At 46.0% G+C, this 11,506-nt stretch overlaps 4 protein-coding genes across 4 annotated transcripts; 1 reads left to right on the top strand and 3 right to left on the bottom strand.

Moving 5' to 3' along the window:
* Window positions 1-271: 271 nt before the first annotated feature.
* On the bottom strand, window positions 272-7,350 carry LOC117137685 (monocarboxylate transporter 12). Its single transcript, XM_033299254.1, has 6 exons — window positions 6,578-7,350; window positions 2,810-3,776; window positions 2,256-2,708; window positions 1,590-2,195; window positions 1,311-1,437; window positions 272-1,249 (listed from the first exon to the last, which is right to left on the bottom strand). Exons 1-6 carry the CDS (start codon window positions 6,608-6,610, stop codon window positions 868-870), a joined length of 2,568 nt encoding a protein of 855 aa, XP_033155145.1. The 5' UTR covers window positions 6,611-7,350; the 3' UTR covers window positions 272-867.
* A 246-nt stretch (window positions 7,351-7,596) lies between these two features.
* Window positions 7,597-8,262, bottom strand: LOC117137043. Its single transcript, XM_033298252.1, has 2 exons — window positions 8,075-8,262; window positions 7,597-8,015 (listed from the first exon to the last, which is right to left on the bottom strand). Exons 1-2 carry the CDS (start codon window positions 8,225-8,227, stop codon window positions 7,824-7,826), a joined length of 345 nt encoding a protein of 114 aa, XP_033154143.1. The 5' UTR covers window positions 8,228-8,262; the 3' UTR covers window positions 7,597-7,823.
* Window positions 8,263-8,516: 254 nt separating this feature from the next.
* On the top strand, window positions 8,517-10,639 carry LOC117137042 (membrane-bound transcription factor site-2 protease). The gene is made up of 3 exons (XM_033298251.1): window positions 8,517-8,861; window positions 8,913-9,350; window positions 9,418-10,639. The coding sequence occupies exons 1-3, from the start codon at window positions 8,787-8,789 to the stop codon at window positions 10,429-10,431; spliced, it is 1,527 nt and encodes a 508-aa protein (XP_033154142.1). The 5' UTR covers window positions 8,517-8,786; the 3' UTR covers window positions 10,432-10,639.
* On the bottom strand, window positions 10,571-11,142 carry LOC117137044 (LYR motif-containing protein 2). Its single transcript, XM_033298253.1, has 2 exons — window positions 10,994-11,142; window positions 10,571-10,894 (listed from the first exon to the last, which is right to left on the bottom strand). Exons 1-2 carry the CDS (start codon window positions 11,030-11,032, stop codon window positions 10,661-10,663), a joined length of 273 nt encoding a protein of 90 aa, XP_033154144.1. The 5' UTR covers window positions 11,033-11,142; the 3' UTR covers window positions 10,571-10,660.
* Window positions 11,143-11,506: the final 364 nt, after the last annotated feature.

The following is an 11,506-nucleotide window of genomic DNA, read 5'->3' as shown; positions in this document are numbered from 1 at the left end:
CTATATTATTCTCACTGTTTCAACAGCGTTCGACTATATTATTCTCACTGTTTCAACTGTGTTATAACAGCCTATTCACAGCCTAATAAAACAACATGTTTTTCTTTGGGGAAATCAAAATATTTATTCTTTAAAAATATATCTTCAAACCATTGTTGAAAAATTTATTGCGAATAAAAAAAAATGATACGCCTGTATATAACATAAACAAATGCAAAACCCACACCAAGCGGTATCATTCCCTTTAATTCCATAAAACGCGTTATACCTTTTGATTTTGTGTTTATTTGGTAATTGTCTTTATGGGTAAATGTCTCACAACAACTATTTTAATTCTAGGGTAATGTAATGTGATGGTTTCCATTCAAGCCTCCCTTCTGTCTAAAGCCACTTGATTTTTCCTGCACAACGTTAAGTCCGTTCCGATATGGATGTGCGAACCTACAACTATAGTCGGCCTATATAACCATCTAGTCGGGCATTGATCGTAGTTATCATATTATAAAGTTATATACGGGTATTTGTAGTTCATGTCTTTTAAACTCAGTTCTTTTTGCGCAACATTTGGTGCTCAGTTGTTGGTTGTTTAGGTTGTTTGGTTTCTTCGTTTGAATATCATCATCTCTATCTCACACATCCTTTTGCTGTTGCTCAACGGAAGGATAACAAGCGATTGGGTGCGGGTGGGCATGGATTGGTTAAGATACGAAGATACGGATGAGAACGTACGGATAGTAGTAATAGTAACTGGTAGAATCAGCAATATCGGTGAGGCATTCGAACTCTGAAACTCAGGAACTCAACTAGTATTTGATCGCTACTAAAACACTATTAACATATGGGGCAACCAACGAATCCGAATCATTTCTAGGCCTCTTCGCACTCCTCCTCCTCGCGCTGAACAAACAAGCGATGGTTGCGGGCCTCCAGGATGGACCACACGATCAGCGGAGTGGTCCCGAGTACCATGCAGGATCCCATGCAGTAGAAGCATATCTCGTAGTCCCCGGAAAGATCTCGCATCAGTCCTGCCAGCGGCGGCACCGATATGGCCCCGATGCTCTGGAACATCCTCACCAGCCCGTAGCTCGAACTGATCCTGTCCGTGCCAAAGACGTCCGCAAGGAGGACCGGCATAAGGACATACCAGCTACCCAGGCACAGTCCATAGACAGCGGCCGATAGACCTACTAAGACCAGAGTCTTGGCGAAGGGAATTGTGAGCACGGCACATCCGGCGCCCAAAATGCTGTCGATATAGGGAAATGTCATTAGTTTGGATCGAAAAATAAACCATAGCTGGTACCCACCACAAGGTGTAGGTCTTCTTGCGATCGAATAGCTGCAGGTCGCACAGCCAGCCGAGTCCAAGGCGCCCAATCAAATCTAGGACCGCGCTGATGGCCACCAGGTATCCAGCCTCACTTTTATTGTATCCTAAAGATGAACAAAGTTAAAGATTCAATTATGTATACTCATATAACAGAAAAATTATTAATAAATTAAAATTTTTTTTTTTTTTTTGAAAATATAAAATATTTAAAATCGTACGCGTAAAGAATATACTTTGCACATTTTAAATAGTATACCTATTGAAATAACGTGGGCGGGCAGATAGTACAACATGTAGGGACAGCCGACGGACATCAAGGTGACGGATAGGCACATCAGGATAAAGCTCGGGTCCTGCAGCAGACTGATGTCCAGGTACATCTCGATGCGCTCGCAGCAAGTGCGTGGTCCCTGCTCTTCGTCGTCGTCGTCATCCTCATCGGCGGCAAGGTGGCAGTCGCCATCGATAATGGACTCCACCAGCTGGGAGTCTAGAATGCCGAGCTCCGCCTGCTCCACCGGCTGCTGCTTGAGATCACTGAGGTTGCTAACCGGAGTGGGTATCTCCATGCTCTTGCTGAGTCCGCGACTGACCACACTCGGCGGCGAAAGAGGCTTCTCCAAGTGGGCTTGGATCTTGGAGATCACCTCGTCGTTGGCAAAGACATTGCGCCGACGACGACTTCCGCGATTGGAGTCAGTGCCGGAGTGCTTGCGATAGACCCAAGTGGAGTCCGTGCTCAGATCTTCGACGGAGTGGAGCAATCCAGAACTGCGCACCTTCTTCATGGGCTTGATGAAAGTGGTCTCGCCAATAATATCCTTTACCTCATCGTCGCTCTCCTGCGCTGACTTGTCCTGGGCTAAGTAACCAAATGGGGACTTATTATTTGGAACTTTTCTCGATGAAATAATACTCCCACCTGGCTGCTTGCTGGCATAGTAGTTCAGGTGGTTCTTTGACTCCTCCAGGAACAGATGCTCGATAAACTTGTCGCTCAGCTCGTGGCCCGCACCCACATCGCAGGTGTCCAGGTAGGTGGATGTGGTCAGAATGCCCGTGGTGCTCGGATTGATGTCTTCGTTCAGGGGCTTTGCCGTCTCTTCCTGTCCCTGGCCCGAGTCCTGATCCGTGTAAGCACTGATTGGGCGGTAAAGAGTTGCCGAAACGCACACATGAAGCATGCAGCCGCCCAGGATCAGAATGGTGCCGTGGAAGCCACAGTTCTCCGCGAGGTGCTTTATCAGCACGGGTAGGATGAAGCTGCCGGCGGCAGTGCCCGACACGCAGATTCCATTTGCCAATGCACGGTGCTTGTCAAAGTATTGGGACACTATCACTATTCCCGGAGTAGTCGAAAGGCCACCACCAATACCTGAGCGTGAAGAAATAGTTAAATATTAACATCATGATAACTAAATAAATAGAATTACTAATGTGATGAGGGTTAATTTAAAGTGATTATACATTATGCACCTGTGAGAACGCCAAATGTTAGGAGGAGGTGCAGCAGACTGGTGGCAAAGTAGCTCAGTATCATGCCCATGGCGCAGAAAATGCCGCCGACGAAGACCACCGTTCGGCAGGAGAATCGCTGGCAAAGAGCACTCGACAGCGGGGCCAGGACCAAACAGAGAGCCGACAGGATAGCTGGAATCCAGGAGGCCACTGTGGCCGTAGAGCTCGGAAATGTCTCCATGATCTCCACATACAGCACGCCGTACGACTTGACCAGTCCGGCCACCCAGAATTGCACAGAGAAGGCCCCGAAGACGATGAACCAACCGTAACCGCCGTCCGGTGGCTCCACATTCGGACCACCGCTCTCCGTTGTGGTCGTTGAGGAGTCCCGATCCTTGACCACTTGCTTGCTACGCCTGGCGACGGTCACGCGATCCCGCTCACGCTCCTTGGCCCGGCGGACGCACCTGCTCCGGGCCGTATTCAAGCCCGATCCGGAACTCGAACCCGACTTCCGACTGCTGCGAAGCTCATGCGATTTGGCAATCAACGGTCGCGCCGTGATGCTGGACACGGTCAGCAGGTTCTCATTGTCATCCTCCTCCAGCTCGGAGATCTGATGCTCCAGCAGGCTGGCGTGCAGGGTCCTCGGACAGCATTGCGTGTCCAGGCTGAGGGTGGCGGGTCGTCGCATGGGCGAGGCGTTGGGTGAACAGCATCCGGAGCGGAAGGCGGCGGACTCCATGTGCTTGCCATCCAGCTCGGTGGGCACAACGATGTCGGGCAGTGGAGCCGGCGGCGCTGATACCACCGAGAACAGGGAGCCGCATTCGAGGCCGACTCCGCCACCGGACCCGTCCACGCCCGCCCCTCCGCCGGAGCCCTCAGCCGTCTTCGTGTGGAGAAGGCGCCCTCCCGACTCGTACTGGACTCCACCAGTTGGGTCCGGTTCACTCGCGCAGTAAACCGATCCCCGGGAACCCTGCGAAAAACATAAATTGTATTTTTGTATCATAAAACATTAAATATATTAAGCATTTTGGTTGTACAGTGCAATATTTAATATTAATCTATGTATAAGATATGGAGTTTCCTAGTGGGATGTTATTTTAAATAACAATTAAATAACAAGTTAACGAAGTAAGCAACCCAAGCTAATGGGCCAATTTAATTGCGAAACTACTTATCAGGCACTCAACATCAAAAGTTAATGTCCCAAATTGGCGTGCATACAAAATTCCGCCTCCGCCGTAGCATTCAAAAATGGGTTAACCCGTCAGAAATCCGGGGCTGTTGACAAATCGACTGGAGGCGGGTCAAGGAAGCAACAACTTAGCCCAATTTGCATTGCTAAACGAAATGCGAGGAGCGCACGCGATCTGCCGCCTTATAGACGACATCGCTGCAGCGCCCTAATGTATGCAATACGTTTTGTTTAATTGAGTTAACATCCAGTTCTTCCCCGATTCCCGCTCCGCTGGGCTATGTAATTACCCGCGGACCGAGCGGATTTTCTTGTTATATGTACTTTGTTAAATCGATGCCAGGCTGCAGGTGCATGCTGTGCCTTGCGGGCTGGCATGACGTCTGGGAATTTTCCATTTGTCTGCGGGATCCGCTGCCACTTCCTCCCACGAAACCTCCATTTTCCGTCGACTCTGGGTCAAGAGCGAGGAGGGGCTGGTCTGGCATGCGGTTGCCTTTCAGCCTTTTTGTTTAGTTTCTGTCTTTGTTGCCGGAAATTGATGGGGGGTTCGATTGGCCCCAAAGGAGGAGTGGTGGGTGTTTCCTCCAATCCAAGGACGATGCAACGTTCGAACCGAAGGCTAATGCCAGGAAATACCCGTGCTGATAAGACGCCAATCTTTGCCAAGCCCTCGTAGAAAGGACACAATTGGAAAGCAGTCAAAAACGAAATTCGGTAAGTTGATCTAAGGTATTATTGGGTTTGCAGCTATGCTAATAGCTCAACTGTAATATATTAACTGTATTAACATATATATTTAAAAATGTATGTTAAATGTACGCAGTTAATATTTGTAACTCATATTGAGGAACTATTCCCTAATTAGTTTTCAACGCCTGAACCCTTTAATATTTATGTGCTATTGCAATCTTATTGTTACAACAAACAGTTCGTAATAACTCATTTCCTAATAGCTTCTTATTTCGCACTTAGTTGGCCCGCTCCCACCTATTTCTTGGTATTTCCAATGACGTACGTATGCGTAATATGATACACTGCAAGGCATCAAATATCAAGTATGCGACGCGTGTGCCCATTAGAAAGAAGGATTGGTGCCCATCATCGCTGGTTAAACCTGTGCACAATATATCAGGTGAAGCGCTCTATTCCACCTTTTTATTTGCTTTTACTTAAGTATCCTTTCTAAGTAGTACCTAATGAGCAAATAATCAATAATTATTATAACGAATAAATATTGCATGGTATATATAACAAATAACATCACTTATGCCTAATGAAGCCAAGCAAATTAATATAATTGGATAGGCAAATACATATTAAATATAATTCTAACCTTGAAAGTAAATTTAATAATTTTGTCTTTTGTTTACGTGGCATGGCATTTGTCGAATTTCGTGTCGCTTATGAACTGCCAGCCATATTGATGGTAGAAATAAGCCAAATAGAAGACATGCAATATTCTTGAACGAGTGCAATATGCAGTCACACATCTGACACGACTAATGAGCGTTGGCCAACTCTTGGCATTTGGCAACTCCCCCTCAAGAGCATGAGTCACAGCATCCCAGAGCCAGTGACCTTGTCGAATGTCAAAGGCCCAAGTCGCCGTGGCATGTGATGGTATACGATATCCTGGACGCCAAGACTCCCAAGACCACCCTCCGCTGTCAGCTGGAATCCGGCTTAAGCTGTCAGGAAGCTTTCGCTGGGGCAGCTCTGCAATCGCTGGTTGTTTTCAATTTCCCAACATTTCAAGGCCTTTGCCAGCGCTTAATGAAACGGAAGAACCTTCCCCCGGGCCAAGTTAGTTGGCGCTCGTGTGTGGCCTGAACGATAAGCGGTCAAGGTGAAAGGGGTGGCCTCAAGTCGGCAGGTCGAGGGTGGAATCTAGTCGGGGAGGGTATCTAGTGGGGAGGACTTGACGCACAACTTGTTGCGCCACCAGTAATTGCTAACCCTCTGTAATAACCGCTATTAGGTTGCACAGGCCTAGGCCAATTAGTTCACCCAATCAGCAGGACATTGATGCTTCAGTATGGTGCTTAAGCTATACTTCCATATGCGAGTGTAAACACGTACTTAAATATTAAAGATTTGGCACAAAAATCATCCTACATGTTTACAAAATCAACGATTGTAAATAACTATGCATAATAAAAAGTTAAATATGCGATTTAATAGGTGTCATGAAAGGTCAACACCATGCCACGACTGAACTTTGACTTTGGGTTTTTGGTCCTGCAGGTCAGGATGTGTGAATGTACTCCCTCCAAACTGCATTTAATCAGCAGTCGGGTGCATGCATTGTTTACTTTCTTGTCCCCGTTCTTCTAAAGCGACTAAGATGGATGCAACTTGTGACGTTGACCCATTCTCGTGTCGCTTGCAATGTTTACGTACTCGTAAAACACACTCCGGCCCAGTGCGCATGCTCACCAGGGAAACCCAAACCCCAGCTACCTCAATACGATTGCCATTGGCCCACTCCCCAGAAAAGGCAGCGAGGAGGAATCAAGGGGGATGGTTCCTGACCTTCCCGAAGTAAGGATAAAGGGATGCTGTGTAGTACTACTCACCTGTAAATGCCAGTCACGCTGTAGGGACGACATTGCCGTCCTTTACTGAACGTGAAACGCCTTTGATGTTTCTCTTGTTGCTCGCGCTGTTGTTGTTGTTGCTTGGGGCGTTGTTGTTGTGCACCCAAATGCATTGGGTTGCCTCTGCTTTGGGTCCTTAAAGTCCTGAAGAGCTGACGTTCGCGGGCCTTCACCGGTTGGCCCAAATTGGATACTCTCCTGCTGCTGCTGCTGCTGCTTCTGCCGGAACGGCTCCTTTGGCACTGAATCCTTTGCGGGTTCGTCTTGATGTTTTGTCCTCCGAATCGATTGCGATTTGCGTTCGCTTTTCCTTGAGGAACTTGTATGGGTTTTCCTAGGGGCAATATCCTTGCTGCTCTGGCGTCATGATGCGTTGATGTGACACACAGTATTCCCTGTTACTCTTGTTTATGCAGCAGCTGTTTTCGCTTCCGCTTCCTTGTCGCCCCCTTCCGTATCCGTTTTCAGCACAAGCGCACTCTCTCACTCACTCGCTGGCGAATATGCAGTTTTTGGAACAAATCGATATGGGGCGAGATTCCAGCTGAAGTCCTTTGTTCTCAGCTTACTCAATCTCGCGAACGAATTGGATCCTTTCAGTGAGTTAAGTCGGTTGAAAATACGCCCTAACTTTGCCTGAAGCTGTTGAACACTTTCTCTGAGTGGGAAAACCCTTTGCAAAAGCCTTTTTATTTTTCGTGAGGACTCTTCGCTTGTTGCCCTTTTCGGCGGATGCGACTGTTCTGCTGCTGCTCAAGCTCACGACTAAACTGATGAGACTCATGTCCTCTGGAGGTCCATTGAAAACCCAACTCAGTTAAGGTGAACTTGGTGGTGGTGAGTTTCGGTTTGGAAAAAGGGAAAACAAGAGTAAGAGGTCCTCTCTTCCTTTCCATTGCTTTTCATCCGTTTTGTTTTGCTAGACTCTTTTGGCCGCCTGTTGCCAGAACCACCTACTTTTATTTCTGAAAACAGCTGATGAATGAATTACGAATTGATTTACGAATTAAAGACACACAAATTTTATTTTCTAGGAGGCTCAATATTAGTTTAACAAAGTCTTTATATACATTTTTCCATGCATATACCTATTATTTTCCTATATTAATCCAAGTAGGTATCCGTTGCTTTTTAATTTTTTTGTATATACATATGTGTCAAGCGATTACGGCACGGCAAATTTTTAATATAAATGGAAAACCAAACGAGTAAACTTTGCATTGCTTTATAAAGATGTGCGTAGTTCTTCCAGGTTTTTGGTCATGTTCAAAGCCACTCCAAGGAATATAAAGCTGATGGCCACGGATGAAAAAACGGCAGCCGGTAGGTTCTTGAGTAACCACTGCAAGATCATCGTGTAGACGGCAATGGCCATGAGCAGCATGCACATGTATGGATAGGCCAGCCATTTAATGAACTGCGAAATCAAAGGATTCATTAGAATATTTCCTCAACTGATTGGGCGTGCGGGCATACCTTCCAAACTGCAATAATCAACAGGAGCGCGGATAATGCATAGAGAGCCGATCCGGTGGTCCACACAATCTTTACCGCCTCAGAGACGCCTGATAAGCTGGTCATAAAAAGGTAGCCGGCAGCCACGCCCGATATACAGGATACGCAGGCCATAATGGAGACGATCACCCTGCAAGTCGGCAAAAGTCTCTTATATGAGAACTCCTGTTCGCTCATGTGTTTGATGTATTTTATGTCAATTAACACTATGTAATTTGGATTTTTATTCAGTACTTCATATATCACTTTTTCATTAAAAATTTGTATTTTTGTTTTTGGAACAGTTTTCTTTGTTTGACGTTGAATAGTTAAAAATGTTCAAGACTTTCGCGCCCACATAAGCTTGCTTATCGGTATTATTGATAAATCCAGCTGCCACCGATAAGTTCTGCAATCGATTGCGATTAGCTTTTAGTATTTCGATTTTTTACGCAGGTTAATTTGCGCACAAGATTCCCAGACGTGATTAATGCAGATTTCTGGTCTGGACTACACAGCATTGCTAGTATAAGGAGTCGGGACCGGAGGAGTACGATTTTGGGAAGGATTCCCGGCCGGAAGGGACTACTAGCATCCGCAAGTGGCGTCCAACAACCGGAGGACTCCCTACCGTAGAATCCGCATCACCATCCTAATCCCAACCAACCAATGACTTCTTGAGACCTCACCAGCCATGGATCCCTTGGTGTTCTTCATAGTGCTGGCATCGCTTTATGGCGTTCTTTACTTTTTCGACCGCTTCTTCAAGGTGCAGTATATACAGCCAAAGTACGTCCAGATACTTAATGTAATCCCTTAGAGTTGCATGCACTACCCGTACGATGCCTTCCTCAAGAACACCGGGCTGAGTATAAATTTCATGAGCCTCCACTGGCACACGAGTGCCTTTAACAGGACCCTCCTCCGCTGGGGATCTGCCGGTAACAGCTGCACCCGGAGAGTAATGATCACCAGCTTCAATGTGGGAGTGCTAGTCACTTTTTCGCTGCTCCCGATCGGTCTCATCCTGCTCATTGCCACTATCTTCAGCAGTGGTGAACAAGACAGCTCTTCATCTGTATCTTCGCCCGTTGGAGTCCCCGTGCAGCTGGAAATTCTACTGCCTGGCGTTAACTTGCCGTTGGAGGAGATCGGATACTACATCACAACCCTTGTGCTTTGCCTGGTGGTGCACGAGATGGGACACGCCCTGGCCGCTGTGATGGAGGATGTGCCTGTCACCGGGTTTGGAATAAAGGTCAGAATGATATAGCTTACTTTACAACTTAATATGCTTACTAATTAGGTATATATAAATATTTCAGTTCATCTTCTGCCTGCCGTTGGCGTACACGGAACTCTCCCACGACCACTTAAACAGTCTTCGTTGGTTTCGCAAGCTTCGTGTTCTGTGCGCTGGAATCTGGCATAATTTTGTGTTCGCCGGCGTGTGCTATCTCTTAATCTCAACGGTGGGAATCACCATGTCACCTTTGTACGCTTACAACCAACACGTAGTGGTCACCGAACTAACAAGGAAATCCCCGCTGAGAGGAGAGCGCGGCTTGCAGGTGGACAATCAAATAACCCAAGTAAACGGCTGCCCAGTCAACAGCGAGGAGAGTTGGGTGACATGCCTACAGAACTCTCTGAAGCTCAAGCCGGGCTACTGTGTGAGTGCGGATTTCGTGCAGCTTAACGACGAAAGCAGCGCTATCTCACATCACAGCATTGATGGCCAGCTACAGTGCTGTGATGAACTGAATCCGAACGTGAGTTGCTTCGAGGTGGTGGAGGATGCAAATGGAGATGTGCCGGTGGAGCTGCCGCAGCATGTATGTCTCAATGTGCGCCGCACTTTGGAGGAGGTCACCGAGCACTGCTCGTCCGGAGTCTGCAACGAGGGATTCTGCCTGCGACCGCTTATACGAAATATCACTGCCATAATGACGTTCAAGCGACAGAATTTTCGCGGAGAGAAGCTGCCGCCGGTGATCTATGTGGGCCATCCATGGGATGTCACTCGAACTGTGGAGGTATCCGCCTTTGTGCCGAGATATAGCTTATTAAAGGCGGCCTGGCCGGATTCCTGGCTACTACTCCTCAAGTACAACGTGGTCTTCAGCATAGGGTTGGCGCTGATCAATGCCATTCCCTGCTTTGGTTTCGATGGCGCCCACATCACCAGCACCGTGATACACAGCTTCTTGGTGGGCAGAGTGGATCAGCATGCCAAGAGGGATATCATCTCGTTGATAATCACCAGTGTGGGTTCCCTTCTTTTTGCACTGGCCCTGCTTAAGGTGGCCTGGCTGAGTTTTCTGCGACCCCTGCTTTAAGAACTGAAATGGAAAACTGAGATGGATCCTGGGAGTTCAACTCCCTGCAAAGACGCTAGACTGCTAATTCACCTTCAAGAAACACACAAAAACACAGCGAATTGTAGCACCTCAAAGATTCGATAGCTTTTTGTCATAGTCCTTAGTCTTAACTTGTATTTATTTTCGTACGGTTGTCGAGCTCAAAAATAAAATCAAATTAAGCTAAGATTTATGTTCAACACTGATCCTATTTGCCCTCGCTCACCCCGCTCAGTTGAAGGCTGGTCCTTAGTTCTGTAAGGCTGCGTCTGCCGTGCTGAAGGAGCATCTTGATGGCCACTTCGTCACTTTGATGGCGATTCGTCTGGAAGTCGTGCCGTGCCCAGGATTTTAGCTCCAGCTGGCTGTTTTTGTCGGGAACCTGACGAATCGTTCGAAATATTTCCCGGTAGAGCTTCAGTACTTCATGACGCAGCATAAACTACAATTTATTCAATTCATAAAATTATTGTTAAGTTGATTAATTAATATTTTTGGAAAACCATAAAAATGTATCCAAAGCGCTTTGAAATCTACTTACCTGCTTCAAACTAAGTGATGCTTTCGGTAACTTGGACATTTCTGCTTAATTGTTTTTTTGCTTAATATTTTCTAGTTATTAGTTATTCATTAAGTTTTCAAGTTATTCTGTCATCTTAAAAATTATTTGTAATTAGTCAAGAAAAAATCATAACAAAAACAGCTGATGATAGTCAGATGTTGGAATGGTAGAGAAGAACCGATTAATATAATGCTTGCACTGAACAATCGATATTTCGATAGGACTATATGCGCTAAAATTTAAAATTGGTGGATGAAAATTTAATAAAAATAAAGTTAAATTTTATTAACAATTTATTTATTTATAATCTAAGTTTTATTTATAATATCTGAACTTAATTTGTATATTGTTAAAAATTACTTTACCTGTCATTATGATAATTCACTAACTTTCAAGTAGTTCAATTGGTTTTCCTACATGAAATTATTGTTGTTTGTAGTACAATGCACCTGTTTTTAAAGTGATCAATTATTATAGGGCAAACGGAAACCG

The sequence above is a fragment of the Drosophila mauritiana genome, chromosome 2R (assembly GCF_004382145.1).
Source record: "Drosophila mauritiana strain mau12 chromosome 2R, ASM438214v1, whole genome shotgun sequence".
In the NCBI taxonomy this organism is placed as follows: Eukaryota; Metazoa; Arthropoda; class Insecta; order Diptera; family Drosophilidae; genus Drosophila; species Drosophila mauritiana.
The sequence above is the reverse complement of the archived record's forward strand: the minus strand, read 5'-3'. Positions and strand labels throughout refer to the sequence as shown.